Source organism: Delphinapterus leucas, chromosome 2, assembly GCF_059928025.1.
Source record: "Delphinapterus leucas isolate spDelLeu-1000000601 "Yukka" chromosome 2, BTC_Dleu_Yukka2, whole genome shotgun sequence".
NCBI classification, from domain to species: Eukaryota; Metazoa; Chordata; class Mammalia; order Artiodactyla; family Monodontidae; genus Delphinapterus; species Delphinapterus leucas.
Genome location: NC_143130.1, coordinates 19,094,379 through 19,117,617, shown reverse-complemented (window position 1 = coordinate 19,117,617; position 23,239 = coordinate 19,094,379). Strand labels below are relative to the sequence as shown.

Here is a 23,239-nt window from a genome sequence, read left to right as displayed (position 1 = left end):
GACAGAAGGAACAGGGGAGGGGGGAGGGGAACCAGGAGTATTTAGTGCCCCCAAAGCCAAAGGAGAACAGAATGCCAAAGAGTGAATAATCGATTATTTCAAAACTAAAAAAAAAAAAAAAAAAAAAGCTGAGAAAAGGGTAAATGGATTTGACAATGAAAATGTCATTCGCAACTTTTGCCAGAGCAATTTAAATGGAGTTGCAGACATAAAAATCAGATGTTAATGGATTAAAGAAATAAATGAGAGGTGAGGAAGAGGGAGCAGGGTGCTGAGAAGTCTGGTGATTGAAGGCACAGCCAGAGACTGGGGAGGGCTTGGGAGTCAGCAGGTCAAATCCTCCCCCACAGTTTTCTAGCTGTCCAACGACCCTCAGATTCAGTCTCTTATCTGTGAAATGGGCTTGATAATGCCTGTCTCAGAGAGGCCAGGTACAACTGTGCCTCAAGAAGCCAAACAACTCAGAATGGGGGTAAGTCACGGGTGTCCCAGACGTTCTAAAATCTTCCTCTCCATAGAGCAGAAACAGCACAGAGCTGAGCACTGCGCACAGATGTCATCTCCTCATAAAACTTCTACTGACATGTGCTTGGAGGGGGTGGTGATTTGAGGAATGTCATGGGAGTACCCTGTGAAACTCTGGTTCATTTGATGGAAAGACGTTAAAGATGTTTTTTATTATATTACACAGCTTCATCCTAAAGACGACTTCTGGGAGTATCCTCTCTGGTCTTAATTGCATAATTAATTCTGTAAGTAAATGTGTTTCTCCTGAACAATTGGCCTGTTTTTATCTTGTGAGTAACCGATCAGGTTTCCCTTTTTGCAATGGTTACTAGAAAGCTCAGAGACAAAGGCCATGAACGAATTTTGTACTAGTTCTTCTCCAGTTCTCTTTTATGTCCCTACCCTTGTTCTTCTCATGTTTTAAGACCTGTGTCATATGGCTTTTTATTGTGCATTCTTATATATAGTCTTAAATGTTTCCTCTTACAAGGAAGAATATAAATAATGTATCAGGGCGGATAGAAAGAAATGAAATTGAGTTATCTGTAGTGAGGTGAATGGACCTAGAGACTGTCATACAGAGTGAAGTAAGTCAGAAAGAGAAAAACAAATACCGTATGCTAACACATATATATGGAATCTAATTTTAAAAAATGGTTCTGAAGAGCCTAGGGGAAGGACAGGAATAAAGACACAGACGTAGAGAATGGACTTGAGGACACGGGGAGGGGGAAGGGTAAGCTGGGACGAAGTGAGAGAGCGGCATGGACATATATACACTCCCAAATGTAAAATAGATAGCTAGTGGGAAGCAGCCGCATAGCACAGGGAGATCAGCTCGATGCCTTGTGACCACCTAGAGGGGTGGGATAGGGAGGGTGGGAGGGAGACGCAAGAGGGAAGAGAAATGGGGACATATGTATATGTATAGCTGATTCACTTTGTTATAAAGCAGAAACTAACACACCATTGTAAAGCAATTATACGCCAATAAAATGCTAAAAAAAAAAAGTTTCAGGGCGGTGTTGAATAATTTTTAGCCCCATAGTAGAGGTGATTTTCAAGTACATATTAGCATCTCTCCAATCTATCTACATATCCCAAGAAACTTGCTCCTGTGTACCTTCCTCAACACCAGAGCTCATGACAATAGCTAACACTGACTGAGCTGTTATTATGTGGGCTGTTCTAAGCGCTGTGTATGTATGGATTCATTTAACCATCACAAGACCCTATTTATGTCTACTTTACAGACTAGGAAACTGAGGCACAGCAAAGCTACACAGATAGTGAGTGACGGATCTAAGATTAAAAACCCAACTGTCTGGCTCCAGAGTCCGTCCCCTTTCCCACCAAGTGTGGTGGTGGTGGTAATATAGTAATACCCCTTCTCTACATGGTCAGTGAAAACTCCTGGACAAAATTGGCTTAAATATTTTGTTTTTGATGCTTTGTGGTTGTTGGGAAGAAGAGCTGGAGAAGAAAAACAAAGTAGCTAGATTAAAATGTCTTTCACGTAATGAGATAGGCAAAATAGAGCTAAATATAGTCATATGTCTAAGCATAAGTCTTCAGGAACACAGCTCTCCTTATTACGTAAGTACTTTCTAATTAAACTCATCTTCCTCCCTTGGTTTCTAACAGTTCTGATCCTCTTCTAATGATGCTAACTGTCTATGCCCTTCTTATGTCTTATGACCATAATTTAAACGTTTTTAAAGCAGCTGGATGAAATAGATATGGACCTAAGAGCAAAACAGGATATATACAGTAAACATGCCATGTCAAGCATTCCTACTATTTATCAACTTATTAAAGTAAAAAATGGTCCAATTGGCACCAGAATACTGAAGAAAAACAAGGAGATGATGTCGCTGAGTCAGGAACTTTCGGCTTCTCATCCTTTATGGCTCCTCTGAAGGCAGGTAATAAGATTATCCTTTTAATCCCTGGCCATGCCTTGCCACTCTGCTATCTTTAGTGCAGGCTTATGGGTATTAATAACAACCTTGCTTAACAAGCATGATAGGAAGCTAATACTGTTCCTTCCTCTCAAATATCCTGCCTCCTTCTCATCGTTCAGGGCCCAGGCCACATCCCACGTCCTCCGTGGAGCTGTCTTCCTTTCCCAGCCACACTAGCTCATGTCCATGCAACTTTCTTCTAAATTCCTGCAACACTCTTCGGTATCACAGCTGTAAATTCAACACTTACCACTTGACATTGTCATTCATATATATATTATATATAATATAAATAGATTATATATTTAACATAATATATATGTATAATATATGTATATATGTATATATATATCAGCCTATCAGTCATTAGGTATAAAATACCTTCCAGGCAGGAACTGAGTCTCTTCGTATTTACTACGTCCAACATCTCCTAGTACAATGCAAGGGCACCAGAAATGTTTCTTGAATTAATGAGTTCAGGAGAAAGGGAGGGAATGACTGAAAGGATGCATGGATGGATGGATGGATGGATGGATAGATGGATGGATGGATGGATAGATGGGAAGTGAGTTTGAAGGCCTCCCTGAATGACCAATCCTGCCTTTGCTTAGGGCAATATTTCTCTAAGAGAGGTCTTTGGATCTTCTGCATCTGAATCACTTGAAATGATTGTTTAAAATGCAAATTGCTAGGCTCCAAACCCAACCTCTTTGATCAGTCTGGAGCTAGGCCTGGGAATTTGCATCTTAACAAGCACCCCAGGTGATTCATTAACACACAAGTTTGAGAGCCACTGGCTAATCAGAGCTTGTTTAGAAAGCATTTTCGGGGAATTCCCTGGCGGTCCAGTGGTTAGGACTCTGCCCTTCCACTGCAGGGGGCACGGGCTCGATCCTAGTCAGGGAACTAAGATCCTGCATAGATGTGGCATGGCCAACAGAAAAAAAGGAAGGCATCTTTTGAAGGATTAATTGGAATAATCTGGATTAAACACCTCTCCCCTCCATAGATTTTATAAACTCAAACCTGTAAGAACCTGGGTGTCATACTCTTTTTGTAACAAATCAACTCTCCTGGAAGAAAGGGACTTCTAGTTTTTAGGCAAGTTTAGTTTTTGGTAAGGTCATTGGAATTGAGGTAAATTGCAAAGCCCATAATATTTTATACTACGATGCTTTAAAGACACTTCTGCCTGTAGCATCATTTCACTCAGGAGTTTTATAACTTGCAGGATTCCTAAGAGGAGCCGCAGTCTCCTGGGCAAACCATGGTAGTAGAGTCTTGGTCCTGGCTTCAGTCGCTTGTGGTTGCTCATTGGAATATCTCATGACTGCTTTTCTTTTTCTTCCTTTTTGAAAAGTCTCCCAACAGGTGACGCAGGACACAGGGAACTGTTTTCCGAATTAGGATGTGGGTGGCCCTGTTCTGGAAGCAGCTTCTGAACTGATAGATCCCTCGATGCAGCAGGAACAACCTCCCTCTTCACAGCCCCCCTTATCTGAGGCAGACTTTCTCTTTTAATGGGGGAGATTTTAAAAGCTTAACAAAGAAGTGAACTCAGTAGGTCTACTATTCGAACTCAATGCTGCGTTTTTCTTTTCTCCTTTTCCACAGTAGGGAGTTTCCTCTTTCAGTACCTGCAGCTTCGACTTCACCTTCTGTAACAGGTGCTGTGAGGGGTATGGAACATTCCATCTTTGTGAGACGAAGTTATTAAGAGTCCCTTGGAATGAAGAATTCCATTGAATTGGTTCCAGATGACTTACTGTATTTTTTTCTTGTCCTCTACTTTTATGATATTCATTAGAAATTCAATTATTATTAGAACTGCAAGAAATAGAGGAATAGGATGCTGTCTCCTGGAGTTCCCATGTCAATACTTGTATCCATGTAGCCTAGTCTCATGCTCCCTTGAGCTCTCCCTTCTCTTTCTCTCTCTTTCATCTCCAACTTTTTTACTCTCTTTATAGGTTTTTCTACAATATTTTCTCTTTACCTTTTACTGAAGTATGTTTCATCACTTCCACTCTTTATTGTTTATCTTTCTCAGAAGCACAAGTACACACACACACACATACGCACGCACGCACACGCACACACACACACACACACACACACACGAGTTCCCCACACCAGCTCTATGTTTAGGTGCTGTTTTACTGGGCTGTCTCTGTGTTGGACTTACATTTTCATTATTCCACAATATTACCACATGCCAGGAGAGGCAACCATTTTACTGTCTGCTTCTCATTTTGATTCACATCACGCTAAAACAGAGCAAAATAAAGCGTCGCAGACAGACAATATGAATGCTCTGTTTAAGGTGCTGGGCTTTTATAATTACATTTCATGTTTTCCAAAGAAGAGCCCGTGTATTGGAATCATGGCCAGTCATTTGGCGCCATCTGCTGGGCGCAAAGAGTCACAGGCTGGGAAAAATCAGATCTGATTTAATGAATATCAGGTGCCTACCTAGGCGTACCTAGAACCATCCTGAGCAAATTGCTTCCCGCTGTCAAAACGACTATACTACTCAAAGCAATCTACAGATTCAATGCAATACCTATCAATCAAATTACCAATGGCATTTTTTACAGAACTAGAACAAAAACCTTTACAATTTACATGGAAACACAAAAGACCCTGAATAGCCAAAGCTATCCTCCCAAACGGAGCTGGAGGAATCAGGGTCCCTGACATCAGACTAGGATACAAAGCTACAGTAATCAAAACACTGGTTCTGACACCAAAACAGAGATAGAGATCAATGGAACAGTTTAGAAAGTCCAGACATAAACCCACGCACCTATGGTCAATTAATCTACAACAAAGGAGACAAGAATATACAATGGAGAAAGGACAGTCTCTTCAGTAAGTGGTGCTGGGAAAACTGGACAGCTACATGTAAAAGAATGAAATTAGAACAATCCCTAACACCATACACAAAAATAAACTCAAAATCCAAGACCTAAATGTAAGGATGACTACTATAAAACTCTTAGAGGAAAACACAGGCAGAACACTCTCTGACATAAATCACAGCAAATCTTTTTTGATCCACCTCCTAGAGCAATGAAAATAAAAACAAAAATAAACAAATGGGACCTAATCAAACTTACAAGCTTTTGCACAGCAAAGGAAACCATAAACAAAACGAAAAGACAACCCACAGAATGGGAGGAAATATTTGCAAATGATGCGACCAACAAGGGATTAATCTCCAAAATACACAAAAAGTTCATGAAGCTCAATATCAAAAAACAAACAATGCAATAAAAAAACGGGCAGAAGACCTAAATAGACATTTCTCCAAAGAAGACATACAGATGGCCAGTAGGCACATGAAAAGATGCTCAACATCATTAATCATTAGAGAAATGCAAATCAAAACTACAATGAGGTATCACCTCACACCGGTCAGAATGGCCATCATCAAAAATCTACAAACAACAAATGCTGGAGAGGGTGTGGAGAAAAGGGAACCCTGGTGGGAACGTAAATTGGTACAACCATTATGGAGAACAGTATAGAGGTTCCTTAAATAACTAAATATAGAACTACCATATGATCCAGCAATCCCACTCCTGGGCATATACCCTGAGAAAACCATAATTCAAAAAGATACATGCACCCCAACATTCACTGCAGCACTATTTACAATAGTCAAGACACGGAAACAAGCTAAATGCCCATCGACAGAGAAATGAATAAAGAAGATGTGGTACATATACACAATGGAATTTTACTCAGCCATAAAAAAAGAATGAAATAATGCCATTTGCAGCAACATGGATGGACCTAGAGATTATTATACTAAGTGAAGCAAGTCAGACAGAGAAAACCAAGTATCATATGATATCACTCATATGTGGAGTCTAATTTAAAAATGATACAAATGAGCTTATTTACGAAACAGAAACCAACTCACAGATCTTGAAATCAAACTTATGGTTACCAAAGGGGAAGCATGGGGGGGGTGGGATAAATTAGGAGACTGGCATTAACATATACACAATACTACATATAAAATTGATAACTAATAAGGACCTACTGTATAGCACAGGGAACTCTACTCAATATTCTGTAATCACCTATATGGGAAAAGAATCTGAAAAATAATGGATCTATATAGGTATGATATATATATAACTGATTCACTTTGCTATATACATCTGAAACTAACACAACATTGTTAGTCAACTATACTCCAATAAAAAATTTTTTTAATTGTTTCCTGCTGGAACAAGGCTTTAGAACAAATCTCTCCAACTCCTAATAAATATCTCAGAAGCTAAGTGGTCTTTCCTACGACTTCCTTCCCATTTTCTTTGCAGTTTCATAAAGTGATTTTGTTTTATTTACTCCAGTGAGTCATTAGCATAAGGATCAACATGACAACCGGTAACAAACAATTAGAGAGAAGAAGCCACATTTTATTTGTTGTTGCATCTCTAGCATCCAGCACATAGACTAGAGCTCTGGAATTGGCTGGTTTTGGTTTTGTGGCTTTTCGAATGATATAACACGCATTTACTATCTGAGGTGAGGGAATATGACACACAGATTATTTTATTTTAAGGAGAGAGGTTTTTCTAGACCTTCCAGTTTAGGTGGGTTATGACTGAAAAACTAACTAGGAACCCTCTCCCCTCCTCTTGAATCCATTAAAAAATAAGGGGGGAAAAACACTGTTAAAAAGAAAAACTAATTGCAATGGAGCAGGACCCAGTGGGGACCTCCCCATGGCCCCTGCCTCTTGTTTGTAGAAAACCTTTAGCTTCCTAGGCTTTCCCCCGGTTCCAAAGAGCAAATGTAATCAGGGACGTGAGAAAAAAGGAAAATAGTGAAGCAAGACAAAATAATAATAGTTTAGCCATAAAACAAAGTCAAGGACCTTTAGTTCCTCCTCAAGGGCTATAGATAATATTCTAAGCCATATATGTCCTTGAGCTGTTTTGCAGATACTGAAAACCCCACCAGGTGGAAGAAGTTAACTGCATGCTGACTACAAGCCCATAGACCTCAGACCGGTTGGAACCTGATGGTGTTGATGTTGCTTTCCAAAACACCACCCTGTTACCTCACTGCCAACCAATCCAGAAGGACGTACACAAGCTCATCTGGCACATTACATCCTCACCCCTAATGTTGCCTTTAAAAACCCTTCCCTGAAAGCCATCGGAGAGTTTGGGTCTACTGAGCCTGAGCTGTCTGTTCTCCTTGCTTGGCGCCACATTGGGCACCTTGGAATAAACGCCACACTTTCCTTCATCACAACCTGGTGTCAGTAGATTATCTTTGCTGTGCATTGGGCAAGTGGACCCAAGTTTGGTTTGGTAACAAAATCAATAACAAACTCCTATGCTCAACATCACTAATTATTAGAGAAATACAAATCAAAACTACAATGAGGTATCACCTCACGCCGGTCAGAATGGCCATCATCAAAAAAATCTACAAACAACAAATGCTGGAGAGGGTATGGAGAAAAGGGAACCCTCTTGCACTGTTGGTGGGAATGTAATTGATACAGCCACTATGGAGAACAGTATGGAGGTTCCTTAAAAAACTAAAAACAGAAATACCATGTGACCCAGCAATCTCACTACTGGGCATATACCCTGAGAAAACCATAATTCAAAAGGACACATGCACCCCAATGTTCATTGCAGCACTCTTTACCATAGCCAGGACATGGAAACAACCTAAATGTCCAATGACAGAAGAATGGATAAAGAAGATATGGTACATGTAAACAATGGAATATTACTTAGCCATGAAAAGGAATGAAATTGGGTCATTTGTAGAGATGTGGATGGACCTAGAGTCTGTTATACAGAGTAAAGTAAGCCAGAAAGAGAAAAGCAAATATCATATATTAATGCATATATGTGGAACCTAGAAAAATGGTACAGATGAACCTATTTGCAGGGTAGGAATAGAGACACAGATGTAGAGAATGGACATGTGGACACAGGAAGGAAGGGGAGGGTGGGATGAACTGGGAGATCAGGATTGACATATATACACTACCATGTGTAAAATAGCTAGCTAGTGGGAACCTGCTGTAAAGGTATATGCTAATAAAAAATTTTAAAAATTAAAACAATAAAAAACTCTTGCAGAGGGGCAGGAAGGAATATACAGGTTGCATTATAGGTTCTCCATAAAACCTAGCCTAGAACTGGAAAAATATTAGAATATTTCAATATTCTTCTTAAAATTGATAGTTAAAATATTTGCCCAGTGTGATAGTTAATTTATGTGCCAACTTGGCTAGATTATGATCCCAGCTGTTTGGTCAAACACAAGTTAGATGTTTCCATGAAGGTATTTAAATAGATATATATATTTAAATACAGTTTTGTATCCTGCTTCTATAAACATCACATTTGGAGCTCTTTACCATACCATTAAGTATTCCTTGAGGAAATGATTTTATTTATTTGGTTGCACCAGGTCTTAGTTGCAGCAGGTAGGCTCCTTAGTTGAGGGATGCAGGCTCCTTAGTTGTGGCATGCGAACTCTTAGTTACGGTGTGAATGTGGGATCTAGTTCCCTGACCAGGGATCGAACCCGGGCCCCCTGCATTGGGAGCGCAGAGTCGTAACCACTGCGCCACCAGGGAAGTCCCCTCTGTGAAGGTGTATTTAAATGTGATTAGTATTTAAATCAGTAACTTTGAATAAAGCTGATTACCCTCCATAATGTCCATGAGCCTCATCCAATCAGTTGAAGGTCTTAAGAGCAAAGACTGAGGTTCCCCAAAGTGGAATGAACTCTTTACAAGACTGAAGCATAGAAACCCTGCCTGAGTTTCCAGACTATTGTCCTGGGGATTCAGACTCAAGACTGCAACATCAACTCTTCCCTGAATTTACAGCCTGCAGGCCCACCCTGCAGATTTCAGACCTGTTGACAGAGATAGATAGATATTGATAGTTAGATAGAGGATAGATAGATGATAGATAGATAGATAGATAGATAGGTAATCCCATACTGTTTTTATTTCCCCTCTGGAGAACACTGACTAATAATTTTACTATATCCCAGCAGCAGGGCTATAGTTATGTTTCACTATATCCTGGCAACAGGGATATAGTTATGTTTATAATTATAGTAAAATATATTGTGGTAATCATCTCATAAGTCAAATCATTATGCTGTACACCTTAAAATTATACAGTGCTTCATGTCAATTATATCTCAATAAAACTGGAAGGAACAAAAAAGAATTTCAATTCGGGAGACACAGATTCACATAAAACTGAGTGTTCCGAGAGAGAGTCAGGGGCTTATAAAGACAAAAAGCCACAGGTTGACAAAAATGGCCTGATGAGAATTATGACTGACTCTGATACGAGTCAGGAAATACTTGTCCTTAAGGGATCACAAGTTATTTTAGGGTAGGGTCCAAGAAGTAGCTTGAGTTTCTGGCAGATGTTCTGGATGACTTCATCAGGACAATAAATGGTCAAAAGGTCAGATTCCATCCAGGCTGAGACTTGCATATGTCACACCCCTTAATGGCCTCCCAGCTCCACTTTAGAGAGCCCTCTTTAGGGAGCATTACCGACTCCATTTTTATTTTTCTTTCACAAAAGGCAGTATGAAATTTGTCCCTGATTTCTGCTGAAGTGAACAATTGTACAATACCATACAAAGCGAAGAACCTTCGTATTCTATTACAAGTTAATCACTGAGGGGATGTTGCCTATAAGCTTAAATTATACACAGTGGCCCATCTCTGGGAACCCTGCCTCCCAGGTAATAAGCATTAAGCTAAAGTACCTCTGTTTAGCTCCCAGGAAGCATGCTGACCAGGCCCACCTGTGAATGACTACAGGGAGGAAAAAAGTAACACCTCCCCTCTGGAGGCTGATAGGAACCAGGAAGTGTTTGACTTTACTCCCTCCCCTTTCAGTATAAAAGAAGCCTGAATTCTAACTCAGGCTAGACGGTTCTTTGGGACATCTTCTCAGCCTGCCAGCTTTCCAAATAAGGTCGCTATTCCTTGCTCCAACAACTCGTCTCTCAATTTATTGGCCGGTCCTGCAGCAAGCAGTATGACTAACACAATGACCCCACGTCAGCTTGAAGGCATTCAGGTGAGCTTCAACTCACTGGCTAGTATTGTATGGATAACAGAGTTTGCCACAGATTCCTTCCTTGCAGGCGAGGCAAAGTCTGTGCCACTTGTAAATTAGCATCGCTACCTGTACTAAGGTACCTGCTGTCGGGGAGAAAAAAAACCTTCCTCTATGCTTCTAGGTTTGTCTGGCTGGTCTCAGGATAAAATTGATGTGAGACAGATTAACAGGAGAAAAACAAAAAAAAAGCTTACTAACATGTATACTCCCTGTACACACGAGAGAGACCCAGGAAAACTGAGTAACTCACCAGAATGGCTAAAACCCTCCCCTTAAATACCATCTTCAGCTAAAGACAAAAGAGGATGTTATGGGTAGTGGTTTGGGACTACAAAGTGGAAGAAGGCAATTCACATGGAGGTGGAAAAGCAAATGTTTGGAACTCCCTGTAAATAACTGTAGTGCTCTTAACCGCACCTCGCTCATATTCCCTCTAGGTGTCTCTAGTGATGGCGGTCTTCTCGGACCAGGCCCTTTATCTAAACTCTTCAACAGTTAAGGGGGTGGTAAAAAGAAAGACTTCCTGAGTCTTCCACTTAAAATTATTCAGCCTAAAATAATTCTCGTGCCAAAGAGACACGTTTGGGGGTGACAAATTTTGCTTCCCTACAGTGCCTTGGGCCAGGTTGCAAAGGTTAATATGGAAACACAAGGAGGAGCCACCTGCCTTCCCAAGGTAGTCCCTAATGGTTTGGGGGACTCGGCTAGATGCCTGAATCTGAGATTTAGGGGAGTTCAGCTGAGACCAACTTCTTTTGCTAAGTCAGGGTCCTGCTGATCACAGCTCTGATTAAGTGTTGGCTAAGACAAACCCAAAGGATTTGGTGCCCACCAATTTCAAGTTTGGTTGGACTGGTTACAGTGGCCGATGTTGGGGCTAAAACTCCTTCCGGAATGAGGGGTGGAATTGTGGGGAAGCAAAATTTCCTGGGATTTCTCAGCGATCTTGTAAAAAGCCCTGGCCCTCTGAGACTCTTTGTGCAGCGTGAGATTCACATCTACAGCCATTTGTCTAGCTAATTGCTCTGATCTGAAAGGATTCATAAAGTCTCATCCCCCCAGGAGGACCAAATAGTTACAGCTCTGATTAGGTCCCCAAAGGTGCACCATCTCCCTAGGAATTCACATTTCAAGGAGGAATGAGGCCCAGAAACTTGGAGACTCGGGGTCTGGCTCCTGGAGAGATTTCATCACTGGCAAAGCCATCAGCTGTTCCCAGGAAATAAAAATAGAATCTCGGTAGTAAAATAAAGTCTAACCTTTTTTGCCTTTGTTCTTAGTCTGCTTTCGCTGGCTCACAGGGTGCTTCGTGCAGAGGCCTCGCACCCGGCACTTCAGAAACAAGTTCCGGGTGTGAAATGGCTGTGCCAATGCTCCAGCTGGGGGTGGGAGGACTGACCGTACGCAGGAACGCTGCACATGACAACCCCATTCAAGATGGCAGTGCCGGGCCATGTGGGCCCTGCGATGGGGAGCAGCTGCGCCTGCGCCTGCGCCTGCCCCGCAAGAACTCCACCCCCTCCCCTGCTGATGGGACCCCTGTGAAGCAGCCCCGCCCAAGGCCTCTTGAGCAGGACCTTGTGCCTCTCCAGTCTTTGATCAAAGAGTATAGCTTTCCTTTGCTTCTGAACCCAACTCATTCTACTGGTGGGAGTGACACTGGGCAGAAGGACCCTTGTTGGGGTGCGTAACAGTTTTACTTACATACCAAAGGCCAGAGTGAGGAGGAGATGCTTCCCAGGAGAGGAGGACGGCTAACTCCCGCCCCTTCATAAGCAGCAGGGAAAACCAGTTCCCTCCCGCCCTTCACCTGCTGGCTTAGAACAACTGACCTGTCCTCACCATGTTGCCCCAGGTGCAGGCCTGGGCGAGGGAGGAAGGCCTGTGTATTTACTGTGAGATACTAATAAGAACTCTCTGATCACAATACGCTGTGCGTGCATTCAGGATAAAATTAAAGAGTATTAAAAGCCCGGCCAAAAGGAGAGAGTGTCTCAAAGGGGTCAGTTATACTGAATGCCAAGAGGAATGAGAAATTCAGTTAGACAAGGACTGGAAAGGTGTCACTTTGATTCAGCGATGTGGAAGTCATCAGTGACTTCGGAGTAGTTTTGAGAGAATGGGGGAAGGAGAAGACAGCCTAGAGTGGGTGGGGATACAGGCAAATCTTTCAAGAAGTTTGTCGTGGGAAATGAGATTGCCTGGTACACATGAGAGGGAAAAAACAGGGTGAAAAGTTTAGAGAGAGAGGAGATTTGAAATCGACATTGTGAAGAAGATGCAAATTAACTAAATAAAAGTAGAATAGTTTTCTTCAGCAGCACGTAGATGCCTGGGTGAAGGTAAGTGGGGAGAATGATAAGCAATCTCTTATAGAGTTCTGCCAACTAAGTACACTGAAAGGACAGAAGAAAAGGGAATAAAGGATGTAAGTAAGAGTTACTAACATTTTAGCTCTTGGAATTGCTGGGAAGGAAAACACTTCCTCTACCCTCTTAGGTTCATTAATTGGGAATCTGCAAATTAAATTGACAAAAGCAGATTACCATGAGAAAAAAACATTTAACTGTGTATGACTACATGCAGGGGTTCACAAAGAAACGTGATTTGAGGGGCTGCCTACAACTGGGGGCTTATATACTACTTAAGTGACAGGGAGTAGGAGAAAGGCATCTTCTGAAAAACATGACTTCTTGGTGGGGGGAGGGAAGGGCACTTATGGGAGAACAAATGACGTTTAGGAAAGATAAATGTTACATTAGGAGAATATATGGGAGATATGGTAGTTTTATGAAAATGTCTGTTTGAGTCTGGTGCTTGGAACTTTTCTCTAATTTTAAGACTGTTTCCAAAAAGTAAGTAAGTAAATAAATAGAAAACGTGAAAAGTCTTAGGCAAATTTTATTTCTCCATGAGGAAAGATCTATGAATGATATAAGTTTTATGGCCCTATAACAATTGTAATACATCAAACATTGACAATAAGGACTTCCCTGGTGGCGCAATGGTTAAGAATCCTCCTGCCAATGCAGGGAACACGGGTTCGCCCTGGTCCGGGAAGATCCCACATGCCATGGAGCAACTAAGCCTGTGCGCCACGACTACTGAGCCTGTGCTCTAGAGCCCGCATGCCACAGCTACTGAAGCCTGCGCGCCTAGAGCCCAAGCTCCGCAACAAGAGAAGCCACAACGATGAGAAGCCCGTAGCCCCCGCTCGCCGCAACTAGAGGACCCAACAGTCAAAAACAAATAAATAGGGCTTCCCTGGTGGCGCAGTGGTTGCGAGTCCGCCTGCCGATGCAGGGGACACGGGTTCGTGCCCCGGTCCGGGAGGATCCCACATGCCGCGGAGCGGCTGGGCCCGTGAGCCATGGCCGCTGAGCCTGCGCGTCCGGAGCCTGTGCTCCGCAGCGGCAGAGGCCACAGCGGTGAGAGACCCGCGTACCGCAAGAAACAAAAACAAAAATAAATAAATAATATTTTTTAAAAAACCCAAACATTGACAATAGCCATAGCAGCAGTATATCCAAATGATGTCTGTCTAAATCTTTAGGTCTATATATAGTGATAAAATTGGAAATACAAAAAAGCTATCAATCAACACCGCTATATATTAATGACAAGTTTGGTTGTCTGGGTGCTGGTATCAGGGCTCAGTTTGAGTATGTAAAACTCAACAGTGTTTTGATTCACAAAATCTGCTTAAAAGTAAGTTAGATGCAGAGAAACATGGTTTAAAATACTATATAAATTTTCATCATACACATATAATACAAAAATAGTTTCCTTTAATAAAGATTTTCATATCATGTTTAATGGGAAACAACTAAAATGTTATGCAAACAACCCAGTAGGGAAATTTTTACTATTTCTCTTTTAGATCATATAATTTTTCTTCAAAATCTGTACATATTCTTGTGATGTTTTCAAAACTAGATCCTGATTTAGGTTTGACTCATCAGTAGCTCCTAGAGGAGACGCTCTATAGGATCCAGCTTCACAGTCAGCGGTAGCTGAAAAGAAAAAGAAACGATTATATTCTTTACCTAAAATACTTGCGTTAACTACATATAAGTTAGTTTAAAAAAAAAAGCTGAGACCTTTCTAAGCGTTCAGAAGAATGAAAAATATCTATACACGACATAACACAAAATACAAGATTACTATTATATAATTTGCCCATGGTTGCACGATGAATTCATTGCTCTTGTGGCTGAGTATCAGAGCTTCTGAGTTTCTCATTCTTCATTCATTTACTCAACAACCATCTGCTAAGGTGCTGTGACAAGCACTGGAATTACAAGATGAAGGTGACACAGTCCACCCTGAAAAATCATATACTAGAAACTGGAAAAACAGACAAACAGGCAATTTCCATACAGAGTCATAAATACTATGACAGGTATAAAAGAGGGTACAAGGAACACTCAGAAGGGACACCCAGCTTTGTGTCAATACTGTCAGCTTTTTGGTGGAGGTGGTATGTAAGTGGATACCTGAAGGACAAGGAAAAAGTACGGGAGATGGAGGGAAGAAGCACATACAAAGACTAAAGGTGAGGAAGAGCACCTGTGGGATTGTAAGCAGTCTATTTGACTAGATGCAGAGCAAAGGGGCAGAGGAAGGTAGTAAAGAGATAAGGCTGAATACTATGGCAGGACCCAAACTGATTTGGGTGTTTTTACTCCAGGATATAAGGAATTTGGAATTTTTCCTGAGAGCAAAAGATAAACCAATGACGAAGTCAATGACAGGAAACTTTAATGTCAGCCACTAAGCGACAGCTACACGAACGTGGCTGCTTGAGTCTGGGTTTTTTTGGCCTTAATCACTGCCAGAAACTTGAGAAGTTGATGAACCCCATGTTTCCTAATAGCGTCAGTGTGCAGGTTGACAGTTCCACAGGGATGGCAGAAGTAGAGGAAGGATACAGCCAGAAATAAAAAGAAATACATAGGCTTTTTGAGATTTTTTTTTTAAAGCTACGGAACATGATGAATAAATGAGGAATCAGGATAGCTTTCATTATGAATGTTCATGCTTTCACAGTTTTCATTAGATATGTATAAGAAAAGATATTTAGCCTATCAATAGTATCTGTCATCCAAACAATGGAAAGAGATACCATTTACTACTGAATATTTACAGTTTATGTCCGAAATCAATGTCGAAATTGAATTCATACATTTCGGCAACATACCTTTTTCTAGTTCTCTAGTTATATTTTTTTCCATCTCCTGCTGCATCTGAAATAAGTCAAATATTATTTATGTTTAAGTTAGACAAGAGACATTTTTGTGGGAATGATGTATAGCTCATGAAATGCAGCCTTTAAATAATACTTCTAGAGGCTAGAGCTAATTTGAGGATTGCTTAAATAGAAAAATAATCACATAAATAAAATAAAATAAATTCCTACTTATTTTGATTTTAGATGATAGAGAACATATATATGTAATGTTATTTAGATTAATCTGATAAAAAGTAAGATAAATATCAGTCTATTGAAAATACATAATTTCAGGGGGTGATATTTGATCTTATTGGTACAAACAAGTTTAAATGGTTCAAGTCATATATTACAATGAATGCATTACTTTGCAATTCTTAGAAAAATTGCTCTTTATAAAATTTAATCAGTTTTTTTTACTCTAATGGATTTTTCCTTAAAATACATTTTCCATTCTTAACACTTCTATAAAACCAAAATTTTAAGGTATGTTATATGGTAATAGTTTTTCAACATAGAATCTTAAATACATAAAATGAAGAAAATGGTTCTGTTGTAATGTCATGTCAAAATTCTACTGGCAAAAAATTAAGTAAAGGTATTTTGCTGTCTATATTAGGACTAGAACATTTATTTCAGAAAATCTGCTTGAAGAAAGGAAAAGTAGAGGCTAGAGCCAGTTTTCAAACTCAGTTTCTGATTCATGACTTTCTAGAATTAGAAACAAGGAAAACAATACATAATTCTTTAACTGTAACTTTGTTTCCATTCTAGAAATTAGGGCCAACTTTTTGAAACATTTGACTAATTATAGTTATCTACTTAATTATGAAATGTGTGAGAACATTTCAAACTGTATTACAAGTGTCTCCACCTAGAGTGTTCTTTTAAAAACCTTTCTTATAAAAGGCACCCTCTAACTAAACAGGGTCTAAAATAGTATACTGAACATAATAAACACTGTGATGATAATGATATCATGATAGCCAACGCCTTTGTAAGTTTTAGGTGCGAAGACAAATTTTTTGGCTAGTAGGTTTCCCAATATTTTCAGAGACTGTTTTCCATAACACTTTTCTGACAACAGCACTATAGAGAGGCCCTATAAAATGAATAATGTGACAACATTACTAGACAGGTTTTGTGAAATTAATAATTCATAACAGATGAAGGAAGAAGCCTTTACTGAAATGATTTTTTATTACCATTAATAAACACTGAAAAATGTAGGTCACGTTTTTACATGCATTGAATTAGGGAATGACCCGTGTAAAATTACTCTCTTTTCCCCCAAAAGCTCTTGTCCTCAATATGTACTTCCGAGACCCTCATGTTGACTTCTAGGTGAGGATCATGTTCAGCTGGAGGAAGTAGTTGAAAGTCGAACACTAATAAGGAGAACACACCTGCATTTTTCTTTAAACTTTTCCATTTAACAAAAATACAGAAAGGTGAGAAAATTATACATGGGAAAACAATATATCAGCAAGTTTTAATTCTAAAGGTTTTTAGTTAGAAGGATTCTCTCACAACTGGTAGTTTCCAAACTATGTCCCATAGAAATGGAAGGTCCCACTGAGGACACTGCAGGATTGAAGGACAAAGAAGTCACAGCTTCAGGGTCTCCAGCCACTCCTTTAGCTAAACAGCTCTATATTTGTCTCTGTTTTATATAATAGTTTCATGAAAAATTTTTTTTAAAAAAAAGAAAGGGGGCTTCCCTGGTGGCGCAGTGGTTGAGAGTCCACCTGCCGATGCAGGGGACACGGGTTCGTGCCCCGGTCCGGGAAGATCCCACATGCCGCGGAGCGGCTGGGCCCGTGAGCCATGGCCGCTGAGCCTGCGCGTCCGGAGGCTGTGCTCCGCAACGGGAGATGCCACAACAGTGAGAGGCCCGCATATCGCAAAAAAAAAAATTATGTGAACAACAACAGTATAATAACTATTCTGTGGCATTCTGTAGTGATTATGGAGACATGTCTTTGCATCTTGATAGAGTAAGTAGTGCTCTTCAATCTCTCTTATTAAAACCAGCACGATTTGGCAAAGACCCCACAAGGGAACTATGTATACCTAGTAACTACAACATTGAGTTTAAAATAAACTATTTTTCGATTTATCTAGAATTACTAAAAAAATAAACACCTCTTTCCTCCAAAAAAATTAAAGGAAAAAGTTCCCACAGAAATTTTCTCTCACATTGTTTTTGCATTCACACACTCTTTCATCTTCATCTTGTAAAATGATACATTGTCTGATTTTTTGGGCGACAACCCATGAGAACGTTCTAAGTTTACATCATGCTTAGCAACTGACAGAGGGCTTGACATGCATTTTCTTTTTGACCCTGGAGTCCAGTTTCACGGCTCTGAAGCACTTAGACCCAATTTAGCCACAGCACTGTCTAAGAAACCTTAGCTTTGCTCTTCTATGATTTGTTACGATGTGAAGCCAAATGAGAAAACAGATTGAGACTTCATTTAACAAGAGCTACTTTTCTCTGCATCAAGAACATCATGAAAACACCATCAAAACCATAAAACCCTGTGCACTGAGTGAGATGGATATTTTAATAACAATGATACACAATGAAAACCAGTTGCAATTTAAAGACTCCCCATCATAGTCATCATTCATCCAGGTGATGGCAAGATAGAGACATAAGTGGACTTCATTTTAAAAATGTAAATATTTGCTTTATTTACGTATTTAGAAATGTTCTACAATTGCTCAGCAAGACATTTTATAAAAATTCAATAAAAATGCTCTAAGTAAAACAGTAATTAAGGATGCACTCTCATGTACGAAAATGACAAAAAATTTTAACTTAAAAACAGAAATTAACCTATTTAGTGCTACAAGTCTATTTAATTCACAAAAAGGATTTATCTAGGATTCCTTTAAATAAAAAAAATCCATATATGGTTAAGTGTTTGGATGCCAATCATTCACTTATGCTTAGGCGTAGAAAAACTAGGGTGCAGCAAAACTTGAAAATGATTATGAACCATTGCCAAACTGAAATCAATTAAAAGTATATCTTTGGTTATTAGGCAATAATATTTAATTTCTAAAATAGAATTTAACTGCAGTTTTTCAAGAAATTTAAAATTTGTCAGTTTAATTACATTTACTGAATAAAGTTAATGATAAATCTCTCTTGAAAATGAGAAATCCAGAGACTTTAAAAAAATCATAAAATTTCTGTCTCTTTATTAGCACAATTAATTATGGCTTTTACTTCGTGTGTGTAAGTCAAATAAACAATTCAGAATTTCACTAAATTAAAAACAAGAGTTATTATCAGAAATCTGAAACCCAAGGGAAAAAGGATAATATAACTAACCTTGGTCAAGTAAATCTCCATGCTCTTATTTGAAGGACGTGAACTTGAGGTAGAAATCTCTAAGTTTTCTCCTGGAGTAAGATTTCTATTGAGCACTAAACTATTATTAAGACTTCCTACACAAGGTGGCTCCAGGACTGGCCTCGTAGTAAGAGTGCTGAGTAAAGATCTGTTCTGCTGTTTCTCCACCAGTAGTTTGGTACTGATCTCTGCCAGCCTCTCATTAGTCCTGGAAAGATGGCAAAACACCAATTTCATTCATTTCATTTTCCCGAAATGATCCCTAAATGATTTGCATTTTTTAAATTGCCATAATAGTAAATGGAATGTCCCATTAAACCACGTTTTAACACTGAAAATGGCTCAGAGCAGACCTACTATAAACAATTCTAGGTGTAAAATTGTTCTAAAGAAGTATATATGTGTCTGGGGGATCCTTAACTAACAAGTAAGTCAAAGTCAGGAGAGGAAAGAAATGGTGTCAGCGATGGAGACGGCTTAACAGGTGACGCTTGCTGCCTTCTGCGATGGCTGCACTTAGACACCCACCTTTAGTAAACCAGTTCAGGGATGAAAAAACAAACCATCCCTTAAAGACATTTTCAAGCATTTGCTTTCACCACCCCTGTATACACATTTCACTCATTACCTCAGAGAAATTAAGCATTCGGCACTGAGGAATAATCTAGAGCAGCCGTCCCCAACCTTTTTGGCACCAGGGACCAGTTTCGTGGAAGACAACTTTTCCATGGATGGGGGTGTGTGGGGGTTGTCAGGATGGTTCAGGCGGTAATGCGAGCGATGGGGGGCGATGGGGGGCGGCAGGTGAAGCTTTGCTGGCTCGCCCACTGCTCACCTCCTGCTGTGCGGCCCGGTTCCTAACAGGCTGCGGACGGGTACCGGTAACACTGTTACTGAAGCACTGGGGGTGGGATCTGCCCTTGCGGTCTTCCACGCACCCCCCACGCAGGCCACCGTGTTATTTTTAGACACTTTGTGAATGATACGGCCTTTCGCCCCTCTGTTACTTTCCCCTTATTTCACAAGCATGCCTTTATGTAGAGTAGAAAAACGTCAAATACAGTAGTTTGTCTCAGGGCGCCCTCTAGCGATGATACCAAAGATCATAATCAAGAAAGTAAATTTACCAAATGCTAAAATGTGACGCTTTGCGTTTAAGCTGTAATCTTCCAAAAAATAATTAAACTCGTTAATATTTCTATTTACGGGAATTCCAACAAGAAATTTTATCTAAATTACAAAGTTTCAAAAACACTTAGCTTAAAGACTAAATCAGGTTAACTATTGGGTTGGCCAAAAAGTTCGTTTGGGTTTTTCCAGTAACATCTTATGGGAAAACACAAACGAACTTTTTGGCCAACCCAATATATGAAAATATAAAAAATAAAGTTATGTAAAACGAACAAAAAGGTGGGGAGATGCAAACTGGACTAACATTTTAAAGGCGACTTCACTTACTAACATCATTTTCCAAAGTTATACTATCTAGTTAGCTTTCACTTCCTACTAATCTCATGAACCTGGCTCAATAAAAATTATGCTTTAGAGGCAAATTAATGAGCTAAATTTAAATTTATTTTCTATGATTCTATGTTTTGACTTACTTGTTTAGTTTATTTGCCAATGACTTTCTAACTTTTAGTTCTTCGAGGTAGAGTTGCTTATATTTTTCCAATTCTGTTTTATTAGAATCTTCTTGAAAAGCTTTCATTTTGGAGAGTTCAGATTCCAGATCTTTAATTCTGAGTTCCATTTGATTTCTTACTGAAGCATTATTATTCTCTCTTAACTGCTCTAAGTTTTCTTGAGATGCTGCTTGTGTCTAAAGTAAAATAAAAAGATACATGTTTAAAATAATTATAACCTGAATAATTATAGTATATTTGTGCCCTTTAGTTTTGCGTCAGTGATTCAGAGAGCAATTTTAAATGTGAAAAAAAAGCTGAACTTTAAAAATATTTATCATCAATGTAAACTGAGTTAAATCTTAATTATAAAATTAAAGTTGGATCATTCTTATATTTGTACCCATGTAATCTGATAATTCAAAGAATAATGGGATCAATTTAAAAGTTTTTACATTGAACAATACAACTAAGAATAATCCAAGAGTATAGTACAATTTCTAAATCACAATATTTTCTTTTCATCCTAATAGTTTTGTTTTATACCAGTTGGTCTTAAAAATAGAATGATTCTCTAGTGAGAATCGTTCTGAAAGATCAATTTAGTGAGAATAATGATGGAAACCAAAATATTTAAAGGGAGAAACAAATGCCACCTTCCTTCCAGGAATTTACAAAACAAACTACTATAAGGGAAGTAGAAGAAACACATAAAATGTATACATCCGAAATGTAATTTATAGTGAAGTGAATTAAAGCACATTACAGATCAAAAAATTAACCTGTAAAAATAGGTTGACTTCTTTTAATTTTTCTATTATATCCTGTCTTGCTCTTTCTTCAATCTCCCGTTTATACTGCTCTACTTGACTGTGTTCTATCATATTCATTTCTATATGACTTCTGAGGTTCACTACTTCTTGTTCCAACTTCTTTTTATTCTTCTCTAGTTTTTCACATTTCTTTTGCATTACTTTCATAGATAATAACTCCTGTTGAAGAACTTGATTTTTTGCACCCAGATGTAGACATTTTGAAGATGCAGTTTCCAGTTCTGCTGTAAGGTCATCAATCTGCATGAATAAAATAAAATCGTTTGGTAATTAGGGACGTAGACTTGAGAATAGCCTAACTCAAATCCAGTACCAACTTTTAAAATAAATTCAGTTACGATAAAATGGTGTCTATATTGTAGCATGTAGGACCTTCAATTACTAAGAAAATGAAGAAAAAAGTTCAAACCACCAAGAGCCACAAATATATATCCTTTACCGTCATCATTGTTACACAACATTTGCATTTGATTTTATACTCTTTTATTCTTCTATTGTTTCATGTCTTTCCTCCATAAAATGATTATAAGTCACCTCTTAGTAGAAAGTCTCTTACTCCTTCCCCACCCTCATCTTAACCCTCCATGATTTTTAAAGTTTTAGGGATATCATATTGAGTTATTTAGGGCTGAATTAATAAATGCCTCCCAAAATAAGACTCTGAAAATCAGACTCTAATGAGTCTTGTAAATATGGCTTCTAATACCATAAGCCTTTTTTCTGAACTACAAATATTTTATGCTAATTTGAATTGCATTCCAAGGAGAAATGCTTCACAGGGTTAAGGAGAAATCACATCTCCCAGTGTAATAATTTAGCGAGATGATCCATAAATTTTTCTGAACAAAAAAGTGCCATTAATTCTTGTAATGCTTTGTTACTTTCCACAGAATAAGAGAACATACTAAACAAAACAAACAAAAAAACTTGCTGGAATTTCAACGACACTGAGTTGGGAAGAACTTCCCTTTAGACAGAATGATTATTTGGTAAGACAAGGCAAGTGGATGTGGTAGTTTTAAAACATGTCTACAAATTCTTTCACACTTATCTCACGAAATTCCCAGGGCTTCCTAAGACTGTTAATGGAAGCCTGACGGCCCTTGAAGAGGCTGAAGGTGACAGCTTCTAGGCAAGGGAAGAAAATGACACTGCAACCTGGAGGAAGGGGGACTCTAGCTACAAAGCAGCTGAAAGTAAAACTGATGAGAGGGATAAGCTAAAAAAAAAAAAAGACTATTAAATATAAAGGATCCAGGACGCATTGGGTTCAAATATCTGTATCCCATTTACAGCATCTCCACATGCCCAAATAATGCTAAAACAAAGAAATAGTTTCTGGGCTAAGATGAGATTTAGGGTGCTGCCAGGAAAACATGGTCTAAAGATGAAGCCAAGACTGTAGAACCCTTTATTAACACCCTGGAAAGACTTAAGTTGGTGCCTCAAATTCCTTTAAGGATCTTAAAAAAGCATAAGAATTTTAAAGGCATCATCCTACAAGGTTTCCCGTCCTACAACAGCTTCACAAGAAGCCCAAGGGGAAGAGCTTACCTCAAAAAG

At 39.2% G+C, this 23,239-nt stretch overlaps 1 protein-coding gene across 2 annotated transcripts in view; it reads right to left on the bottom strand.

Moving 5' to 3' along the window:
- Window positions 1-13,501: 13,501 nt before the first annotated feature.
- ANKRD26 (ankyrin repeat domain 26) overlaps window positions 13,502-23,239 on the bottom strand; it is a 103,144-nt gene continuing 93,406 nt past the window's right edge. For both annotated transcript variants that reach the window (XM_022580328.2, XM_089903842.1), the window contains 5 exons: window positions 21,626-21,916; window positions 20,823-21,040; window positions 19,198-19,426; window positions 15,822-15,867; window positions 13,502-14,634 (listed from right to left, as the gene is read on the bottom strand). In XM_022580328.2, coding sequence (XP_022436036.1) covers window positions 14,498-14,634; window positions 15,822-15,867; window positions 19,198-19,426; window positions 20,823-21,040; window positions 21,626-21,916 — 921 coding nt within the window. In that variant the 3' untranslated portion in view covers window positions 13,502-14,497. The remainder of the gene's footprint in view (window positions 14,635-15,821; window positions 15,868-19,197; window positions 19,427-20,822; window positions 21,041-21,625; window positions 21,917-23,239) is intronic.